Source organism: Mustela lutreola, chromosome 1 (assembly GCF_030435805.1).
Source record: "Mustela lutreola isolate mMusLut2 chromosome 1, mMusLut2.pri, whole genome shotgun sequence".
Classification (NCBI taxonomy): domain Eukaryota; kingdom Metazoa; phylum Chordata; class Mammalia; order Carnivora; family Mustelidae; genus Mustela; species Mustela lutreola.
In genome coordinates, this window is record NC_081290.1 from 88230983 (window position 1) to 88255065 (window position 24083).

A 24083-nucleotide genomic window follows, 5' to 3' on the forward strand; every position below is an offset into this window, starting at 1 on the left:
TCCAAAAGGAGTATTTTAAGAAAAAGTAAATCAAATATGAAACTGTTCAGAACTCTCCAATAGCTAGCCATCATATTCAAAATCTTATCTGTGGCCATTCATGTCTAACACTTTCTTGCTTGCTTACTCTGTTCCACCAAAGCAGCCACCTTAATGATCCTCAAATAAGCCGAGTTTCTTCTGCGGTAGGAGCTTTGGACTTTTTGATAGGCCCCTGTGCCCAGAACTCTCTTCCCCAGTAGAGATCTTTCTAGCCTAGAACTTTAAAAGGCTTCTCTGACCACCCTTTCTAAACTAGCTAGCCTCACACACTATTATTCTTTATTTCCTTCCCCTGCTTTCTTAGCATGCCTTTCTATCTGAAATTATCTGACATATTTAGTTAGCAAATTAATTATGGTCTATCTCTCCCATTAAAACAAAGCTTTATGTAGGTGGGAACTTTGCCCAATAGTGTATCTCTTATGCCTAAACCAATGCTTAAGAATATAGTTGATTTGTTGATTGAATTCCTGAGTGAAAATAATAATCTGCCTATTATGAAACAGCTAATAAATCCAAACTCAAACATTTTTATTCCACAGCCCATGTTCTAAACCAGAATATGGTATTGTCATAACTAGTATTCAAGAGCATGGAATGCGTATGGTTATAGGTAAGTTATGGCAGAGGAAGGAGGTAATATGTCATGACTTCACAAATGATGGCCTTTAATTCTATTGGTGAGTAGGAAATCAGGTACTTGCTGAGTAAATAGAATAAAGAGCATGTGGATCACTTTCTAAGTATGGTACATAGATATTATTTTAAATTAAGACTGTAACACAACATTTGGTGAAAGATAAAGTATATATAGAGGCTTAGCTCTAATTCTTACATTGTTCTTGTGAACTTCTCTCTAGGTTATTAGTCATTGTCTTAGGTGGAAGATATGGAACAGGTCCCCAGGTAGACAGAGCCCGTTTGCTGGTGTCAAACTGTTGTGTGAAAAATTCCTGGAGCTTCATTCCTATTTTTATCAGGTCTGGTGTAGTTGATCTTGAAATCATTACTTGGAAAATATCCCACTTCAAATCTCCATGGACAAATATTTCACTAAAGCATAAAACAGAACTATCACATATCTTACAGAAGATAACTAAAAAAGAAACAAATTAAAAAAAAAAAAAACAAGGAAAATTCCCTTCTCCACCCAGCTTTTTCTTTCATATTAGTTGCATAATATAAAGTCATTTTGTCACAAAAATGAATTGTTTGTTTTCTCACTGGATGAGAGAAAACATATTAAAAGCAGTCACACAAAGTGTCCAGAAAGTAACATTTTACTAAATACCTTTTATCAGTCATGCTTGAATCCAGTGTATTATACAGATTTACTTTCCATTCATCCTGAAGCTTCAGATCAGCATTACTGAAGATACCCATGAGGATACTTGAGCCCATGTAATCAACACGAGCTTCAGTAGAACCCATAGTAATCTGAATCTTGTGACTAGGTTGCTGATTTGGATGTTCAGAAATATGAGCTAAAATAGAAACAATAATTACTTTCATAGAAATGCCTAATGGGGAAAACTTACCAAAATCAATTTTCAAAAATGTGTTTTCAGTTGTAAAATTTCAACATACCAACCATCTCCAAAGCATTTACATCTATGGTCCCTCCAACTACTCCTCCTTTAGAATCCAACTGTGATCTTCCCAGACCAACGGACATGCTTATCTCTCGATCTCGATTACTTCCTACCGACAGACGGCCCTGGCTCTTTAAGCCACTAGTTGTCCAACTGGAGAAAAGAAAAAGGGTTGTTAACTAGACAGATAGTTTTCAATGTCATGAATTAAAACAGGAGTTAGAAGATTTTAAAAAGTCTGATAAAACAATACATTTCTTACAAAAACTGTGGTAAATGTTTGAATATTGTTAATAAAGCATATTACACTGTTTTCCTTATAATTTTCTCTCTTTAGAGTACATATTCCATGTTGTTTTATATTATAATATCTTTAAGATATTTTTAAGATAAAGCAATTTATAGCTTTTTTCTACTGTCTCAAACATTTTAATATTAAAAAGATTTTAAATTGCTTTACTATAAGAAAAATTAAACTAATCATTAATTTTTCTAATATCTGAATAGCTTACGTTGTATTTCCCATTACATTACTCATATTCATTTGAACGTTTAATTGCTTCAAGTTGATGGCAAACACGACCAATGTTTCCCATGGGGTCCCTTGTTGGCTGGCTGCTTTGTTCGATTTGTTAAAAGGAGTTGATGTTTTTGAAAGTGAATCTAAAAACAGGAAAATCAAACGCACATTCATTCACATAGGTGCTCAGAGAATTAAAAGTTACCACTCTTAACACTATCGTCCCGAAAGTAAAAATATGGTATTCTTAATTAAAGCCTAACATTTAATAGCTGCCATTTTGCCTCTAAAATTATAGCTACCATTTACTGAATGTTCAGTAAGGGCTGTTAGTCTTCTTGAAAGCTTATAAAGCTCTTTACAACATCCGTTTTATATGAGGAAATTCTGGTGTGCATGGGGTGCAGCACCACAGATCATCATCCTGGGATTTTCTTAACAAAGGAGAAAATCATTAAGTTGCTGCTGCCAAATAGAGGACTTGAAGGCAGGGACCATTCTGAAATGCAGATGTCTGCTGAGGTGCCCATCTGCTGGGTTCCTGTGGGCTCAGTGTGAGTCTTGAATCCTGCATTTATTCATTATACTCTTATATCACTTTTATATGTTCAGATACAAGTAAGAGTGCTGAGCACATAAAAAAGCTTAAAAAAACACTGGCTGAATGAAAGAATGACTGAATGGATGAATACCAAAGATTAACTTTTTCATAAATGAGTCTGACACTCAGAAAAAAAAAATTAACTTTTTCAAAATTAAACATCTTTTACAACGTTGTAGGTTTGTTTTACTTCTAAAAATAACTATACCATGTGGAACAAAGTAATAATATGCTCATTCCTCTCTTTTTTTCCCTTTCAAAGCTACTAGCCACCCAAGCTATCTCTTCTTCTGGCAAATACTTTGAAGTGTTTGTTGTTTATGGTTTTGGGTATTACCCCGCCCAACCCCCCACCATATTCCATAAAAATCTGTAAGATTAATATTTTCCTAGAGTTGAGGCAGAAATCTGGGAGCAACAAATTAAGATTTTTATCTTGCAGGCTCTGGAGGGATACTGATAACAAAGAGAACTGTATTACCTCTTCGGGGAACTGAAGAATCAGACACACTCCTTGATCTTATGGAAGCTGGGGATTTTAGGTTCTGTGCTGCTGTCCCTGGTGACATGGTGCTGTTTGTCATATGCTCATTGAATACATTAGGTGACTGAGGCATGTGGGTGAAAGAGGCTGACTGACTAGGCTGCTCCCAGGTCCTGCAGTAAGCTTTCCTTGATGATTCAGGGGAAAGATGCTGGCTTACCCCTTCAATGGAATCAGGTGTCCCTGGGCCAGATGCTGTTAGAAAAGTAAAAACAAAATTAATAGAATAAAATTAATCAGGGTACAATCTTCATGTTATAAAATAATAAATTTTATGACTCTACCTTTTCTAATCATATATTCCTCCTAGTTCTCTATTTGAGAACTATATAGCAATTTATAGTTTGCAAAGTATATTCCAGCATGTTATTCTATTTAATTCTCATGGAAGTTCATGAGAGGGGCAACACAGGTACTCTTTTTTCCACTTTACAAATAAGGGAATAGGTGGCTCAGTCAGTTAAGCATCTGACTCTTGAAATCAGCTCAGGTCATGATCTCAGGGTTGTCAGATACAGCCCATTGATAGGCTCCGTGTTGGGTGGGGAGCCTGCTTGGGATTCTCTCTCCTCCTCTCCCTCTGCCCGTCCCAACCCCCACCACGTCATGCATGTGTGCACTCTCTCTCTCTCATAAGTAAATAAATAAATAAGGGATAGACTCAAACCTGGATTTCTAGTATTTTCTACTGTATCTTATTAACTCTACCTTTCACTTACACAGTATGCTACTACAACAACATCTAAGTCTAAAAGGAAATAATGCAGGCAATGTGATAGCATATCCCCAACATTTTCTGTTTCCCATGCTTAATTAACCATGATTAATTTGGACAGTTAGATGGTATTTCTGCATTTTCAGATTTTGCAAATTATAGAATAATCATAATAGAATATCAGCCTGGTGAATGCAATGTCTAAGAGCGCAAGCTTTTTGTGATCTCCAATACCAATGTAACCCCAGTGGTTAGCACGTTAGAGGCACTCAGCCGCTAACAATTCAGCAGACATTTGCTGAATGAATGAATGAATTACCGGGTACAATTTAGCAAGTAAGACAAAGTTTGTGGTATCAATCATTGATTCCTGTTACTACTATAACCAAAATTAAAAGTAACTTAAGTATAATTACAATTACATAGCAAGCTTACTTGGCAAATTTATAGTTTGGTCTCCAAGAAATAGGCGTCTTGCAATACTTCTCCTATACCAGGCTCTTGGAAATGCCAGAATTTCACTGAGTCGACGCATATCATATTTAAAGGAGGCAGACCCTATATCACATACAGCTGATACATAAATAAACAAAATCTGTTAGAGAACAGATTTCCAAAACCTTTAATATTGTCGTATGGTAGGTATGACATATTACATAACTGAATTATAATAATGTTATAAATAATGAAATACCAAAAAATGTTATATGGTATGATTAGCAAGTGATATTGTTCCTTCCACAAATGATAAAAATAGCACATTCTTACACTATTCCCATTTCTTTTTTTGAGGTGAGGGCAACTTGGAATTCTATTGTCAGTTTATCATGAAATTCTGAGAAGTTCTAAAGATCAGACTTATTGAAAGTTTTCAGTTTAACACAGGGTTCTTCTCAAATATGGAAACGGAATAATCGGGATGGCCAGGAACACAAACTTCCTCAAAAGTAGCTGCAAACCAAATAGTGTGTGACAAGAACTACTGTTTTCCTTTTAGACAAAGAATAGGGACTTGTCAGTCTGAAGGCATTGTGATGGCTGCTTCTTGGGGTTCTGCTCTGAGCACTCTTCTGCCCCAGTTTTATATGCTCCTCTGTTCCTCCACCAGAGCTTCTTCCATAAGGAGTTACACATCAGCGTCCCCCAAACCAACATTTCTGTTTCAGCCTGAGTCTATATCCACATAGCCCATCAGCCAATTATCTACCAGACTCTCCCACATAAATATCCGATTAGGCGCTTCCTTATTTTTGATCTAAGTTAATGACGGTCCACTGTCCCTTCAGTCACCTAAGCTAAAAACTCAAGGCATCCCTGTCTCCTCTACTCCTTACACAACTTGTACTCAAGCTTGTGGGTTCCATTTCTCTCAAAACCATGCCCTCTTCTTTTTTATTGTCACAGTTCAGGGCTTTAATTCATATTGCTTGGTCTATTTCAACAGTTTTTTCAAGCATCTCTCACATTTTTCACACTGCCATCGACTCTTTATAAAACACCAATCCGAAGCATTATCCCATTTCCTTTTTTTAATGCAAACATGTTATTTTATAATCCACATACAGATTTATTATTTGTGGTAAGAACACTTAAGATGACATCTATCTTCACAGATTTTTTTTTGTCTTCACAGATTTTAAAGTGTACAATACAATACTGTCATCTTTAGCCACAGTATTGTCATCTCATTTCTTAAAAACCTTTAATGGCTTTTCACTGCCCAAAGGATCAGAGCCTGTTCTTTAGGCTGCAATAGGAGTCTCCCAACAATCTAGTCCTGCTCTATTTTACCAGCTTTCCCTCTAGTCCTGCTCTATTTTACCAGCTTTCCCTCTAACCACTTCCTCTCTCCCTTGGGACATTTAACTATACAACAGTTAAATGTTCAGTTACACTTACGCTTTGCCTCAGTGAAATGAAGTATGATCCAAGAGCATATTTTTTGATGCTTCTGTACCATTAAAGACCATGTTGCTAAAGCCAAGAATCTGTTTACATAATTTTGAAGATCTGGCCCAAATATTATTTCTTTTGTGAAGCCTTCCTTCTCTGATCTCCTGAATAAAACAATTCATTTCTTCCTCTTTATATAAACCTCCATTACAGCATTAATCACACTGCACTGTCATTTATTTGTCTACTTTTAAGACCTTTCTTTATTCATGCCGGCACCCTGAATCATCTAGGAGAGTAGCAACACAAGTTCACTGTAATATATAGACTCAGTGTATGTCTGTTGAATATTAGCTCTAAGTGTACTTACTATATTTGTGCAATTACTAACTTTAAAGGTTTTCACTCCCGCAATACTCCCACCTCTTCAAAATATTCCACATGCATATAATTTTTAAACAGTCAAGTCGCAACATAAAGAAAATGAGCAAGTGATTTGTCCATAGGTTTATGGCTAGTTACAAAGCTAGCAATACACACGTACACAGCTTAAGATCTCATGACACATGTAAAAAATTTTTCACCATCATCCCTTATGAGTGATTCAAGAATTCATAATCAGAAAACTAAGCTAATGAGAAATCAAAAATTTTACCAATTCATGGTAGAGAAGTGAAGAAAAGAACTTTTCAGTGATTTAACTAAGCATATTTTGGCCTTTGGGTGACATTTCTATGCATTTATCTAGAAATCATATTCCTAATGTTGCTTACTTGAATTGAGATAGTACGTTGGCCTAGAATGTAATTCCTTTCATTTAAATCATTCATCACTAAAAGCTTAATACTATTAAATGTATTTAATATATAAACACTGTTAAAAAGGAGACCCTTACTTAATTCCAAAAAATAGCATTTTTAGAAACTATACAAGTACCAGATATATTGATTAGTGTAGTGTCCATTTTGCTTGCAGACTTGCTTACAGACTGACTTTCAAAAAATGAGGCACCTCCTGAACGCCTTATCCGAGACAAACTCACTTTTACAAATTCAAGGTTTATACTGAGCGAGTCTTTTCGACCAGTGACTGACGTGGGTTCTTCATCCACATTCCCTTTAAAACAAAAACAAAAACACAACACACACACACGTACACACGCATAAATACATGTATATATATACATATATGCAACTATCTAGTTACATGAAATTATCTAATACACTGGAATATGCCATCAATTAAAATCACTTTAAGTGAGGCTAAAAATTTAAGAAGAATGATCTAATGAGTATTAGCATTCTCAACAATAGATTTAATAGTTTCAAGCACATAAACAACAGTGATTTTTACAATACTTCCTCAACAAAAACTAGCACTGATATGGAGTATATGTTTTTGTTACTTCTCTAAGTAAATTAAGAGACATTCACTAATATCAACATCTCAAACATTTTTAGTGGTAAATCTGCACTTTAAAATGACAGTGAAATTTAAGTTGGCTAAATAATGATAAGGAGAAGCAGCAGCAGCAGAAGGTAGTTTCATTTTAAATTGACAAATGCGATGCACACACTTTAAAAATCTACTATTTGTAGAATACAATTTCTTATACAAACAATGATGCGGTAGAACATTTAAGCATTTAAGTAACATAAATATTCTTTTAAATCCAAAGACTGTTGTGCTGCATATGTCACTTACAAAATACTGTTTAAAATTCTTACGTAATTAATTCACCTGAATTATTTATCTCATATTTCTACTTATGCAGAGACAGGATATTGTCCAGAAGAAAAATGAAGTTTCTAATCTTGTTTTATATCCATTATTAAAGGTACTGTGATTTCTAAAAAGATCAAAGCTTCAAAGGGTGCTATAAATTCAAAAAGATGGAAACACGCTAATTATACCTAGTCCTCCTGATCCAGATGTGAGCCCAGAAACAGCAGTTTTTTGTTTCCCTGCTCCGTATGGATGAAATACATAAAGAGAAAAGTCAGACATGCATGCAGTGAAGCTCAACCCCGATGAACTGCTGCTAGAACTGGTCAGATCTGACTGACTACTACTATGTCGACTTCTGCCAAGAGGGCTGCCCAGGCCGGATGAACCTATAATGAAAATGAGAAATCCAAAATATTAGTAAGCCACAGAAAATTTTAAAAGCCTGTCACTTAATACATTCTTAAGAACCAAACAAGACTTAAAATTAAAATGGAAATACACAAACATTAACTGATCAATAGATTTAAAACCATCATATCAAAGTAAAGACTTAGATGTACTTTCCAATTAATTTTTTCTGTTAACTGGGGTTGAATACTGTGTTCATCTTTGAGACAATTATTTAGACATTTGATTGGTCAACTCCATAGTTTCCCATTTCTTTTCTCCTTTGCTCCATTGCAAGCAGGCAGTAGAAGAGCCAAAAAATAGCTGGGGCTTAAGCGAAGGGGGAGAACAAACTATAAAAAATCCAAATCATATAACTGGAGTCGACATTTCCGTAGCCAGAGTAAGGTACACAAATGCAGAAAGTTAAAATCTCTTTCTCTGAGAAGAAGCAAGTATCCCCACAGGCACCACTTACCACAGATGTACAGACTAATCCAAAATACACTTTAAATGTAAAAAATATGAGTAAAGCATCTTAAGAGAACATTATATGGTTTTGCTAATAATTTCAAAATATGTATTTCCAAAATATATAGACCTCTTTTGGATTCATATTGCACCTGGTTACTTGGCATCCTACTAGAATGTGTCACGAGCATTTAAAGATTAGCAAGTCCAAAACTGAACTCTTGATCTTTACCCCCAATCTGTTTTTCATCCAGTGTCTCTCATCTCCAGTAAGAGACATTTCCAAGGACATAGCTCAGTCAGAATCCTGGGAGTTATCTGTCATCCTTCCCACTTCTCTCTATCATGCAATTTATTACCATTGTTATTTCATGTCTAAGAACATATACTAAGTCTGTCCATCTCCCTGTATCTCACTATTGTTACTCTAGTCTAAGCAGTTATCAGCTCTGGTACTGTTGAAATGGCCAACTGTTCTTCCTGCTTCCTTTTACTCTTGTTCTCCTCCAATTAACTACCACACTGCAGTTGGACTGTTGGTGTTCCAAAAATATAAATCAGAATCTCACGTCTACTCTTCTGTATAACCTTCAGTGGCTTCCCCACATGATCTGGCTCTTTCCCGTCTCTCTAAATCTTTTTCATACCAATCTACCTCTTATTTGCCATACTCCAATTACATTAGTTGTTTTTGTTTTTTAAACTTGCCAAATTCTTTCCTGCTTCATGGATTTTGTATTCCCTACCTAAAGTGTTCATCATTCCAACTCTCTGCTTGGCTAACCCATACTTACCCACTACACATTTCCACTTAAAATATGCTTGTTTGCTTATTATCTGTTTCTCCAAATTCGACTTAGGTCAATATTAGCAGCAATGTATCTGCTAGCTAGGTTCAATACCATCTCTTCAACCCCTAGCACTGACCCACACCCCAGTAAAGTTCAATAAGGATCCTTTGAAACAACAGATACTGCTGGGGTGCCTGGGTGACTCAGTTGTTTAAGAGTCTGCCTAAAGCTCAGGTCATGATTTCAGGGTCCTGGGATCAAGCTTCAAGTTGAGCTCCTGAGCAGGGCCTGCTTCTCCCTCCCCCTCTTCCCGAACCCAGCAGGAAAAGAGAAATCATAAAGATCAGAGCAGAAATCAATGATATAGAAACAACAACAAAAAACCCACAATAGAACAAATCAACGAAACTAGGAGCTGGTTCTTTGAAAGAATTAATAAAATTGATAAACCCCTGGCCTGACTTATCAAAAAGAAAAGACAAAGGACCCAAATAAATAAAATCATGAATCAAAGAGGAGAGATCACAACTAACACCAAAGAAATACAAACTATTATAAGAACATACTAAGAGCAACTCTATGCCAACAAATTTGACAATCTGGAAGAAATGGATGCATTCCTAGAAACATATAAACTACCACAACTGAACCAGGAAGAAATAGAAAGCCTGAACAGACCCATAACCAGTAAGGAGATTGAAACAGTCATTAAAAATCTCCAAACAAACAAAAGCCCAGGGCCAGACGGCTTCCCGGGGGAATTCTACCAAACATTTAAAGAAGAACTAATTCCTATTCTCCTGAAACTGTTCCAAAAAATAGAAATGGAAGGAAATCTTCCAAACTCATTTTATGAGGCCAGCATCACCTTGATCCCAAAACCAGACAAGGATCCCATCAAAAAAGAGAGCTATAGACCAATATCCTTGATGAACACAGATGCGAAAATACTCAACAAAATACTAGCCAATAGGATTCAACAGTACATTAAAAAGATTATTCACCACGACCAAGTGGGATTTATTCCAGGGCTGCAAGGTTGGTTCAACATCCGCAAATCAGTCAATGTGATACAACACATCAATAAAAGAAAGAACAAGAACCATATGATACTCTCAATAGATGCTGAAAAAGCATTTGACAAAGTACAGCATCCCTTCCTGATCAAAACTCTTCAAAGTGTAGGGATAGAGGGCACATACCTCAATATCATCAAAGCCATCTATGAAAAACCCACCGCAAATATCATTCTCAATGGAGAAAAACTGAAAGCTTTTCCGCTAAGGTCAGGAACACGGCAGGGATGTCCATTATCACCACTGCTATTCAACATCGTACTAGAGGTCCTAGCCTCAGCAATCAGACAACAAAAGGAAATTAAAGGCATCCAAATCGGCAAAGAAGAAGTCAAATTATCACTCTTCGCAGATGATATGATACTATATGTAGAAAACCCAAAAGACTCCACTCCAAAACTGCTAGAACTTATACAGGAATTCAGTAAAGTGTCAGGATATAAAATCAATGCACAGAAATCAGTTGCATTTCTCTACACCAACAGCAAGACAGAAGAAAGAGATATTAAGGAGTCAATCCCATTTACAATTGCATCCAAAACCATAAGATACCTAGGAATAAACCTAACCAAAGAGACACAGAATCTATACTCAGAAAACTATAAAGTACTCATGAAAGAAATTGAGGAAGACACAAAGAAATGGAAAAATGTTCCATGCTCCTGGATTGGAAGAATAAATATTGTGAAAATGTCTATGCTACCTAAAGCAATCTACACATTTAATGCAATTCCTATCAAAGTACCATCCATCTTTTTCAAAGAAATGGAACAAATAATGCTAAAATTTATATGGAACCAGAAAAGACCTCGAATAGCCAAAGGGATATTGAAAAAGAAAGCCAACGTTGGTGGCATCACAATTCCGGACTTCAAGCTCTATTACAAAGCTGTCATCATCAAGACAGCATGGTACTGGCACAAAAACAGACACATAGATCAATGGAACAGAATAGAGAGCCCAGAAATAGACCCTCAAATCTATGGTCAACTAATCTTCGACAAAGCAGGAAAGAATGTCCAATGGAAAAAAGACAGCCTTTTCAATAAATGGTGCTGGGAAAATTGGACAGCCACATGCAGAAAAATGAAATTGGACCATTTCCTTACACCACACACAAAAATAGACTCAAAATGGATGAAGGACCTCAATGTACGAAAGGAATCCATCAAAATCCTTGAGGAGAACTCGGGCAGCAACCTCTTCGACCTCTGCCGCAGCAACATCTTCCTAGGAACAACGCAAAAGGCAAGGGAAGCAAGGGAAAAAATGAACTACTGGGATTTCATCAAGATCAAAAGCTTTTGCACAGCAAAGGAAACAGTTAACAAAATCAAAAGACAACTGACAGAATGGGAGAAGATATTTGCAAACGACATATCAGATAAAGGACTAGTGTCCAGAATCTATAAAGAACTTAGCAAACTCAACACCCAAAGAACAAATAATCCAATCAAGAAATGGGCAGAGGACATGAACAGACATTTCTGCAAAGAAGACATCCAGATGGCGAACAGACACATGAAAAAGTGCTCCATATCACTCGGCATCAGGGAAATACAAATCAAAACCACAATGAGATATCACCTCATACCAGTCAGAATGGCTAAAATCAACAAGTCAGGAAATGACAGATGCTGGCGAGGATGCGGAGAAAGGGGAACCCTCCTACACTGTTGGTGGGAATGCAAGCTGGTGCAGCCACTCTGGAAAACAGCATGGAGGTTCCTCAAAATGTTGAAAATAGAACTGCCCTATGACCCAGCAATTGCACTATTGGGTATTTACCCTAAAGATACAAATGTAGTGATCCAAAGGGGCAGGTGCACCCGAATGTTTATAGCAGCAATGTCCACAATAGCCAAACTATGGAAAGAACCTAGATGTCCATCAACAGATGAATGGATCAAGAAGATGTGGTATATATACACAATGGAATACTATTCAGCCATCAAAAGAAATGAAATCTTGCCATTTGCGACAACATGGATGGAACTAGAGCGTATCATGCTTAGCGAAATAAGTCAAGCAGAGAAAGACAACTATCATATGATCTCCCTGATATGAGGAAGTGGTGATACAACATGGAGGCTTAAGTGGGTAGAAGAAGAATAAATGAAACAAGATGGGATTGGGAGGGAGACAAACCATAAGTGACTCTTAATCTCACAAAACAAACTGAGGGTTGCCGGGGGGAGGGGGTTTGAGAGAAGGGGTTGGGATTATGGACATTGGGGAGGGCATGTGATTTGGTGAGTGCTGTGAAGTGTGTAAACCTGGTGATTCACAGACCTGTACCCCTGGGGATAAAAATATATGTTTATAAAAAATTTAAAAAAAAAAAAAAATTAAAAAAAAAAAAAAAAAAAAAAAGAACTCCACCGTCATCATGAGAGATTTTCAAACATTTTCCCTAATAAAAAAAAAAAAAAAAAAAGAATTATCAATTTTCGTTCATTCTAGTCTCTTTACAAATGGTCAATAAAATCTTTATCATTTGCATATGTGATCTTTCTATGATTTTTAGAGCAGAAATGACTCTAAGCTTTAATAAAGTGAACAGTGACTATCTCACCAGGAAATCTTTCATGAAATGGACATTTGATATGTGTATACATATATGTATATATATATGTGTATATATATAAAAATACATAAAATTATGATTGAATACACACACACACATACACTACCCCTCATACAATTTTAATTCATGGTGATAAATTCTTGCAAGATAACACTCTATGTCTTATTTTCCATTTGTTAACACTGATTATTCTTAAATATAAAAAATAGAGCATAAAACATTTATAATATGACAGTTACTTCATAATACTTATAGGGTGTACATTCAAGCCAACCAATAATGCTAACCAGCTGCCATTCCCCTGTACCAAAACATACTAAAAAAACTTTGATCTCTCTATATTTTTCTATAAATGCTGTAATTCTCATATATTCTCCTTTTCCAAATTTAGTTTTTTAGAAACTCATACTAATTCTAGTATTTGGCTTTCAACCAGCAGAATAAAAGAGCGTTTCTATACCAGGTATTCCAGTTTTGCTTGCAGAGGTCTTTGTTCCACTTGGAGTAGCATTACCTCCAGGGGATAAAGTTTCTGTGGGATACGTGGTCCCTAAAGTCTCCAGTTCACCTCGGTTTGAAGAAAACACCAAGTCCAGGGATGGCAGCTTTAGCATGCATTCTACTCTGGATACTGGTAAGCAGCTAAACTTGATCTGTGAGGGCTAAAAAGTGCAGAAAGCAAAAAAAAAAAAAAAAATGTTTCTAGGTACTAGTTAAAAAATTTCACACTGGATTCCAAAAAACGTAATTAATTTCCATTTCAGTCCACATATAGCAAATTATTTGAGACTTTAAAGGATTTTGTGTTTAATGTCCTAGCTCTTTCAAACAGATACATTATGTATCAACCAAAATTTATTAATAAAATGGTATTTTAGGAATCACCTCGAGTGATATATATTTAGATTATTTAGGTAATTCAGAACATTAAAGATGTCAATGTTCATATTACACTTGTTCACAATCAAATTTTGAAAAGAAGTAATTCCTTTTATACTAAAATTTTTTAAAAGCTATGGTAATAACAGAAATTTTATAAACTCTCAAGCCCTCCCCCATTACATGTTTTCAACATATCTTCAAAAGGCTAATGTGAAACTCGCTACTGAAGACCTTTTGGGCAAACAGCTTTTGTAGAAAATAGTTTGAATAGATGACCATTAGTGTTTCTTTTATTCTTGAGATTATCAGATTTTAGTTGAAGGTAAACTGAAGCCTAAAATTTGGTTACAAGTAGTTTTCATATCCTCTTTAATAAATGCTCAATCAGGTGCTAATATACTCCCAAAGGGCGAGTTGTAAGACTGCATTTTAGAACAAAATATTAAATAAAAATTCCCTAACTCAGCAAAAATCTAACAAAGATACTACTGTTTGACTTACATCTCAATTACACTTTATATTTGCCCATAAAGGACCATAATGGCAAGAAACACAGGTGTCATAATAAAAAAGGGCTTAACTTATACATTTTTGTTTTTGCCAAAGAAGTATAAGATCTAAATTTTGAAAGCCCAAAGATCTATGAACTTCCTCAGTGGAAAAGTAAATACACACATAAAATTGTCCATACACTTCTCAGAGGTTCAGGTGATCTCTAAGCCATTATAGGTATACTAAAGGTCCATGAAGCCAAGGTTAAAGAAACTTTAAGGGAAATAATGCTGGAAATATTCAAATAAACTTAAGAAAAACAGTTTCCTTTAAAACAAAAAGGAATAAATGAAGTATATCTACCTGAACTCGTACATAAACCACAACATCTACAGGGAAGGAAGAGTAAGCAGATGTTGAAGATGATACTAATGATGTTGTCGATTCTTCCATAGGATCTGGTATTTCAAAATGTCCCATATCTTCATCTTGTGAACTGACAGCTGTTAAAATATTTAGTTTTATTATTAGGGCAAAGGCAAACTATTTTTTTAAAGATTTATTTATTTATTTGAGAGAAAGAGAAAGAGAAGATGTGTGTGTGTGCAAGTGGCAGGGTGGGTGGGGACTGGTGGGGGGAGCAGATGGAAGAGAAAATTTTTTAAAAAAATTTTTTATAAACATATATTTTTATCCCCAGGGGTACAGGTCTGTGAATCACCAGGTTTACACACTTCACAGCACTCACCAAAGCACATACCCTCCCCAATGTCCATAACCCCACCCCCCTTCTCCCAACCCCCCTCCCCCCAGCAACCCTCAGTTTGTTTTGTGAGATTAAGAGTCACTTATGGTTTGTCTCCCTCCCAATCCCATTTTGTTTCATTGGGAGAGAAAGAATCTTAAGCGGACTCCAAGATCAGTATGGATCCTGATGGGGGACTCCATCTCGCGACTAGATCATGACCTGAGCCAAAATCAATACTTGGACACTTAACAGATTATACAAGCCAGACATTCTGGGCAAACTATTTATCAAAAGATCCTTTCTTGGGACACCTCGGTGGCTCAGTTGGTTAAGCGTCTGCTTTTGGCTCAGGTCATGGTCCCCCGGGCCTGGGATCAAGTCCTGCATCAGGCTCTCTGCACAGAGGAGAGCTTGCTTCTCCTTCTCTCTCTCCCTCTGCCATTCCCCACCACTTGCGCTCTCTGGCTCTTTCTGTCAAATAAATAAAATCTTAAAAAAAAAAAAAAAAGATCCTTTCTCTTATGCTACTACTGAGATCAGGGATATAAACACACAGAAATGTGCTTCTATAGCCCATCATTCCACACATCTTTCCCTATTCAAACCTCTTGCTCATTTCTCCAAATTCCAATCCCCCTCCTATTATAACAAACATTGTATAAAGAAAATTAAGACTTTGCCCTCAAGAAGTTTCCAGTCCAAGAGGGAAGCCAATGTAGGAATTAAGGATGTTAATTCTGTCTCTAACTAGCTATGGCCGTGGGAAAATCATATGACCACACCAAGATTTATTTTATTTGTAAATGAGGACTAGAAGATTTCTCAAGTTCTTTTTCAGTTTTACAGTCTTGATCACTGAATATATTATATCATAATGTATAACATCATTAAAAATCCTTCTAAGTAATAGAATTTTAAAAATATTTGTGATACAGGAACAATGGGGTGGCTCAGTCAGTTCAGCACCTGCTTCTTGATTTCAGATCAGGTCATGATCTCAGAATCCTGAAATCAAGCTCCACATTGCGTTCTACTGGGCATGGAGCCTGCTTAAGGTTCTCTCTCCCACTCCCTCTGCAACAACCCTCTCCCCAACTGCACTTGCATTCTCTCAAAAAAAAAAAAAAAATTGTGGTGGGAAAGTAAATACTAAGGAGGGTACTTACTTGTATAATTCCTTTCAATTGGTGTAATTGGGATAGTTTCCAGAGCTTTTTCCAGAAAATCTAACAGGCAGGGACTAATAACCATTTCTTCTGGCAATGACTGAAGTGCTACCCAAGCATATAATTTGGCTGTTTTTACTCCTCCACTTCCTTTTCCTTTGGCTAAAACATTTATAAATGTGAGGTGAATTTAATAGTTCCCATACAACATATAATAATTTTGTGAGAAATCAGAACTATGTATGACAGTTTAATCAGGTGAAGCATCTTATTCCTAAACTATATAAGAACACAGTAAAAATAACAAATTGACAAATATGATATATTAATATTAGAATATAAAGATAATTAATGATGCATATAATACAAGTTATTCCTACTTGCTCTAGGTCACAAATGTTGCTTCAATTTTTTGTTTAAAATTTGCTTAGTGTCTCATTTAGCATTATTTTGTCCATTTAAGAAGATATAGAGAAATTTGACTAACAATATTTTTTGTTAAGTGAGGAAAAATGTTGTTTTCAGGCTTTTCCTGTGTTCCTGTAGTTCTGAACTTGTAGATTACTTATAATGCCTCCCTGCATGACTCCCATCCCTCTTTCCTTCAGAAAGGGAATATTTCTGGGTGAGTAGAATGAACATAATAGCTAAGACTCAGCTAACTTTGGCTTAGGTTTCCACCCCCAACATACAGTAGTTTTGTAAACCTAGAAAAGCAGTTCAACTTCTATGAACCTGAACTTCCCTCATTTATAAAATGGGGATAATAATATCTGTCCTATACTTAATGGGAATAGATAGATGTGCCTTGCCAATTCAAAAGTGATGTAAAAAATATGTATTATTATCACATTTATTAGTTATTTTAAAAGATTTATATATCAAATTCCACCTCTAAAATGAAACTTTTTGAACTAATTCTTATTTAGCCTGATGTTCCCTTTTTTGGGGGAAATTTTACTATATATATAAGGTATTATTCATGTGGTGTGGTAGCCAGATTCCAAAATAGCTTTAGTGGCCCTTGCCTCCTGGTATTCATGCCCGTGTACAGTTTTCTCCCACACTGACTAGGGCTGACCTGTATGTTCAATAAGATATTGTGGAAGTGATGGTTTGTGACTTCTGAGGCTAAGCCATGAAAGACATGCAACTTTAGTAGCTATGTTCTCTTTTGGATCACTCCTTTCCAGGGAAGTCAGTTCCCTTGTTATAGGAACACTTAAACAGCCAATGGACAGGCCCAAATGGGGAGGAACTAAAGTACCAGTTTGCCCACCATGTGAATGGGATGTGATGGAAGTAGGTTTTCCAGGCCCAGTTGAGCATTCTGATGACCACAGCCTAGCCAACATCTTGATTGCTATGTCAAAAAAGACTGTCAAGTCAAGTTAGATTCACCAGCCAAACTGCTCCTGTATTTCTGATCCACAAACTGTGTTTGAGGTTATAGGCCACCAGGTTTGGGATCATTTGTTATGCAGGAATAGATAATTAATAAATGTGGTTAAGACCAATGTACTTTGTCTTAAAAGTACAAGTTTAATGTTTCCACTTAGATCAAAAACTCACAAATATGAACTATATAAAATTTTTTCTAAGTGAATAGATCTAAAAAGTTAAATAAATAATCTATTTGGCATATTAAGATTTTTTTAACAGTGATATCCTAGGTAGTATCAGTTTGAGAAATAGCCAAAAGTTGGGCCAGACTTCTATATGTGAGTTTTATACCATCGTTATTGACAAGTCTATGGGATATTTTTCTTTAACATGTGAATTTGCAAGAAATTCTCAATAGAGCAAGTAAGTGATGACTAAAAGGTTACCAAAAAAATTAAAAATAAAGCATATTTTCCTGAAATACCTGAGGGAATAGGTGGGGGTTGGGGAGGAAGTAAGGTGTTAGTCTTGCTCTGGACATTGCAAGGTAAAGGAGGAGAAGGAGGAGATGGTGCACTATCTTTCATACCATACAGCTTGGACTCTTTAGAGAGCGTTCTTGGCAAGGAAGATCCTCTGGAGGCATTGGGTGATTCGGTCTTTAGTGTCTTGGAATTGTAATGCAACTGTATTAAGACAAATAAACTTTCAAAATTAAAATAATGAAGATGAGAAAAACCAACATTATGTAAAAAAAAAAAATGTGGAAGAAAGAACACCAATCCAGAGGTCAGAAGACCCAGTTCCAGTTTATTACAAGTTAACACTGTGATACTAGCAAGATTCTTAGCTGTTTTTCATTTAAAATTTAAAAAGTCATCCCAGATATTAAGTTCCTCCTAACTTAATGTTATAGGAGTCTATAACTCTATAATCTAAAAAACAGTTGTTTAAGTTGGACAAGGAAAGGTTTAACAAATGATATGATTATCAATGCATAAAAAAGTAACTTCGTACTAACAAAGTTCAATGAAGAAGCTGTATAAAAGAAGTGGCAACCTGAAGTTTGGATCTTCTTATGTTCAGAATATAGTTATATCAGAGAAAAATGCTGGAAAGTCTCACTTTAATATAATCGGTAAAGGAAGAACACACATGATAGAAAATAAACACTGCGAAGAATAATCTAATCCTAGACTTTAAGGTTTTTACCTTTACATCAACTCCAGGAATGTAGAATACTGTTGTTTCTAAATCACTAGACTTGGTCTGTAGAGAAGATGGTACTTTCTTGCCAGTCATTAAATGGGTGGTAGAAGCATAATTGGTTTGAAACTTCTTCTTTTTTGAAGGAGAGTCTTGATCTAAACTCCTGGAACTTCTATCATAACTCCTATAAATAGAAAAATGATTTTTATCTTTTTAAAAAAGGCAATCATCTCCTTTTGTTTATAATCAAACTTTTACTTATACAGCAAGTGGAATATAATCCTTCATTAATAAACCTGAAAAAGGAAAGCTCATTAGTGCCTGTAGCTAAGCTGGCTAACACCATGCATGGATGATATTCATGTTGTATGCTCTGGAACTACATAGGGCAGCCACCTTTAGGCTTTCCTGAGGTCACAGGGGTTTCACATGAACGTATCAGGTTGAGCCAAATGAAATTGCCCTTTACACAGGTAAAATCAGTTGAATATCAGCAATCTATTTTAATGAATTAGCATGCTTTTATCATTACTACTACATTTGTAGGAATTTAACTGTTTAAGTGCCTTTTTTATCTTCTCATTTTATAAAACCCTCCTTAGGAAAAAAACCATTAAAAAATTTTTTTATTTTTTAAATGTAATCTTTATACGCAACATGGAGCTCGAGGTCACATGGTCTACTGACTGAACCTGCCAGGTGCCCATAAAAATCTTTTATTGTGAAAAATTTCAAACATGCGAAAAGTAAACAGAATGGTAAACTGTAAACCCCTATGGCTCCATCTTCCAGCTTCAACAGTTGTCAGCATTCTGCCCCTTTTTTAAATTGACATCTCTAGTCACTTCCCATCTATTGTCTCAATTATTATTTTCTTTAGTTCAAGATTAGGAGATAAAGGCAAAAATTCAAAGAAAAAATAATCTAATCTTAAACCTATTTATACCACCACTTTTTCAATGATGGAGATAAATGGTGAAGCTACATTCCAATATACTGAGGCTTCTTTGTCCCCAGTTTCCCAATCTTGCTTTTTTTCTGAATTCACCAAAACTCTGAATAACCAAGAAATCTTTGAGTACTGCACTGTTCTTTAAAACAGAAATATTCACAATACAAGAACAGAGACTGAGAAATTTGGGCTTATTTAAAGGAGAATTACAAAGACACAACTCTTTTAATTAAATTGCTAGAATCTAAAGCAGAAATGCATTTCTAGTTGCCAGAAAATTTTATACACTTGTTTAAGGAACTAGTATGTTATACAAGTAACCACTCAAACTTAAAACTCTGATTAAATCCACTCTTTAAATCTGTATTTTGGGAGATGGGTGAAAAAGTTGTTTGTAATTCAGGGATATAGCAATAAAGTTAAATGTACCTTTTCTGACCAAATTCTTACCTTCTCAAGCTTATATCATCATGTTCTTGTAGAAGGGTAGTTGGGTGGAGAACACATTTTCCACTATCAATTTCCACCCGTATATCAAGTTCAAAGTCAATATTTCTCTCTGTAGCTGTGCCACTAAGACTTCGGTTGACTGGAGCTGTGGGCCAGCGTTCTGTAAATAACTGATGAACAGCAGCAAAGCCTGTTGCTTTTTTACGAGATGTGTGTCTAGAGAAAGAATTGACTGTTACATTTTACTAAATTCGAAGAATTTTCAACAAACTATTTCTCAATATGTTATGTGAGCAATAGTCTGTAAATAAATTTTACCATTTTATAAATTCATATATATTACTCAATTAGCTCATACTAATTGAAATTTTTCCCAAAGTTTGATGGAGTCACATTTTATTCAACAACCATACACTCAGTAACTATTACACGCCAGCTGACATGCTAGGTGCTGAGGACACAGGCATAATCATTCCTATTGAGGAGTCTGAATGTCAATGTATGAACTATATTCTACATTTATAAGATTTCATTTTTGCAAATTGTGAAATGCTATTTTTCTGATTTTATTAAAAGAACAAAGAATAGGGAAAGAAAAAAATAATGTCATATGGAGCTAAATTACATTTAGCTCATTTAGTTTCTTAGTCTAGGCACATTAAGATTTTTTTTCTGTAAAATTTAATAGTTACACATAATTCTGCAAAGCTCAGTTCTAGACTCTGAAATACTACCGATGGGTCTCAAAACAAAAAGGCCACTTACGAGGGTTTCCGGTAAATATAAAACCTTTCCCTCTCATGGTCTTCATCCTTTTCATCCTTCTCAGAATCTTCACTAGTAGAAGACAAACTGTCATCCCGTCGGCCCTCTTCAGGCTGGAAAGGAATGCCTGATGAATAGCCTCCTGGAGTTTTGGGAGAACTGAACACGGAATATGATCCTTCACTATTTGCGGAGTAATGGGATGGTCCTTCGATGGTTACTGACAAAAGGTCCAGTTCTGTCTCCTCTGGAAACTGAGTGTAAAAAGAAGATGTGAGTCAGGTTCACATTATACATCTCTTACTTAAAAAAAGAAAAAGAAAAAATATATGTTTAAGCATTTAAAATTCTCTCAAGGGTTGAATTTCCTCACCCTGAACCGTCATATGAAATGGCACACCAAGGAAGGAAGGTCTTACCACAGACAGACACACTACTGACATACTAAAAATCAGAGTGAAATTTTACATTATATAAACATATCAGCCTGTTAATTAGTACATATTGTGTAATTCTTTAAGCATAGTTAAACATGCTGTGGAGACAAAACAAACAATGTGATCAACTGTAAATCAGAAGGGCAAGAGAGTAATTAGTGATGGAAGAGCATGCAGTGTCCCTTGAGAAAGTATTTCATGCTTCTGGAAGCTTTTTATAGCTAGCTAGCTTTTAAAAATGAGTCCCGTCCCCCCCCCCCCGCCCAAGAATCTCTATTTGGCTGTAGACAACAGATGTGTCAATCATTATGTAATTAAAGATATGAATCTAACTTATAAATATTATTTTTTAAGGTGAATAGTTTATTATAAACACTATGTCACTGAGAATTGCACCAGAAGGCCACTGTATTTAAGTAGATAAAAAACAAAACAAAACAACAATAACAAAACTTCCTATGACCTAATTTGTTTTTCCAATTTGAGACTTGCTCAAATATCCTTTGAAAATGGGATAAGCTTTTGTGAATTGTTATGTGCAAGGTAATGTAATTTGTTGATACTATTAAATACAACAAAATTAGATACACAAAAATAGAGTACCATAATAAAAATGTCTTACATGCAGAATTCAGCTTTTCCTTATTTTTTACAATATATATGTTATTTAGTAATTAAGTAAAACATTTTATTATTCATCAGAACATCTTCAATATTTTAAAAGTAAGAATCTGTGCAATCCCTTTGTTTTACATTTATTTTACATTTAACCATGCCTTAATGATCTATTCTATAATTTGGGATTTTTATATGCTATTTTTTTAAACAAATAGCTTACATTACTATTTAAAAATAGGACTTGAACCAATTCAAATATTAATGCCTGAGAATTACTTGGTCATTTCAAAACATACTTGATCATTTCAAAACATACAAATAAATCATTCGTTTTACACCTGAAACTGATATATTGTCATGTCTCAATAAAAAAAATGGATGGGGAAATATAAATTAGGAGAATCCCTCAATTCAATTCTTTAAATGATTTATTTCCAAGTTCATTTTTAGAAAAAAAAAAGGACATGTTTATCAATCTCCCCATAATCTCATAGTTCCTTTTTTTTTTTTTTTAAAGATTTTATTTATTTGACAGAGAGAGAGAAATAGTGAAAGAGAAAACACAAGCAGGGGGGAGTGGGAGAGGGAGAAGCAGGCTTCCTGCTGAGCAGGTAGCTCAATGTGGGGTTCAATCCCAGGACCCTGGGATCAGGACCCGAGCTGAAGGCAGACGTTTAATTAACTGAGCCACTCAGGCACCCCTATAATCTTACAGTTCTGAAACAAAATTCACTCTAAGTTCAGTGTAATGATGGGATATGTACTAAAACTATAGCTTAAGAGGGCAGGGAAACAAAATGTATGAGAAATAAGTGCCACTTTTTAATGTAACTTGATGGAAAATTTCTAGACAAAGATTTATATACCGAGTGTACGGATATATTTTTAAAATTTAATTTTACTTTCATGACTTATATTCAGGGAAAATATATGGTTCATAAAAATGTTAATTCAACTTTAAGTCCTTGGGTGGCACATTTGCCATACTGTTTTGAACATAATTTTTAAATGGATTTTTAAAATAAATGTATGCTTTTTTTATATGTACACAGTGACTCCAAAGAAATAGCATTCAATGATTAATTTGTTGTTCTGAGAGAAGTTTGATTCTAGTTTCAATTAGTTAAAAATTTTTTTAAAGAAAAGATTAATTTTGTCATTGAATGTAGGGAAAACAGATTCACTTAGGGATTAGCAAATAACTAATAAATAGCAGTTTTATGATTTGGTTAATTTGGTAAGCTGATTTAGTAATTCTGGAGATTCAGTAATTAATATTATACAGAACTAAATAAATACAGAACTAAAATGTTTTCTGCAAGAAATGTTTTCATGCAAGAGCTTATAAAATATACATGATGAAAAAGAATTCAATCTTGAAGCTTTATGTAAAATATTTTTGAGGTTTGAGTTTAGTATAAAATGAAAGGAAGACATTTTGAAAGCAGATTTTCAGGGTAGCTAATTAGTTTTAAAGCAAGATTTATGTTGTTCTTAATAAGTACCTGAAAATACCCTTCCCCAGGACAGCTGGATTGTGGCGTACTTCCCCATATTGTTTTTTTCAACTTAATTAAAATAATAAGAAAATATATAAAAACTCATGAAAAATTAAAAAAACAATGGTTTAAAAGCAAACAAACATTCAAAAAACAAAACAAACATGTTAACATAAATTTTAACATATACAAAATTAAATATAACTTTTAAGCCGACCTTCTAACTTCTGGTTTCTGCTATTATCTCTATATATTCTGAACTAAAATACATAATAAGATAAATAGATAAAGTATAAACATTCCACATTTACACTTGTATGAAAGACCTAGTTTAATATGGTTTCATACTTGAAAGGAAAATTATTCAACTAAGTCTTTCTACCTAAGATCAAGCAGTATGGAATCTTTATTCTAGGTGCGAAACACTAACATGAGCAGCATGGCTCTTAAATGCTAGCATAGCGGCAGTGTCTTGCTGTTTGGTAATTTAAAGACACTTCACCCATCACAACTGGCACTTTCACTGTAGGTAGGA

The 24083-nt window shown here is 35.0% G+C and overlaps 1 protein-coding gene across 7 annotated transcripts in view; it reads right to left on the reverse strand.

The window, feature by feature from the left end:
• Positions 1–24083, reverse strand: part of BLTP1 (bridge-like lipid transfer protein family member 1) — a 223529-nt gene that overhangs the window by 19125 nt on the left and 180321 nt on the right. For 4 of the 7 annotated variants that reach the window (XM_059169027.1, XM_059169028.1, XM_059169026.1 and 1 more), the window contains 16 exons: positions 23555–23617; positions 20995–21248; positions 20230–20445; positions 18831–19011; positions 18103–18304; positions 16236–16397; positions 14685–14824; positions 13408–13609; positions 7821–8021; positions 6844–7023; positions 4450–4587; positions 3237–3494; positions 2147–2297; positions 1630–1787; positions 1334–1526; positions 878–1095 (listed from right to left, as the gene is read on the reverse strand). In XM_059169027.1, coding sequence (XP_059025010.1) covers positions 878–1095; positions 1334–1526; positions 1630–1787; positions 2147–2297; positions 3237–3494; positions 4450–4587; positions 6844–7023; positions 7821–8021; positions 13408–13609; positions 14685–14824; positions 16236–16397; positions 18103–18304; positions 18831–19011; positions 20230–20445; positions 20995–21248; positions 23555–23617 — 2917 coding nt within the window. The remainder of the gene's footprint in view (positions 1–877; positions 1096–1333; positions 1527–1629; positions 1788–2146; positions 2298–3236; positions 3495–4449; positions 4588–6843; positions 7024–7820; positions 8022–13407; positions 13610–14684; positions 14825–16235; positions 16398–18102; positions 18305–18830; positions 19012–20229; positions 20446–20994; positions 21249–23554; positions 23618–24083) is intronic. The other 3 variants (XM_059169029.1, XM_059169032.1, XM_059169030.1) reach the window with 2 other exon arrangements.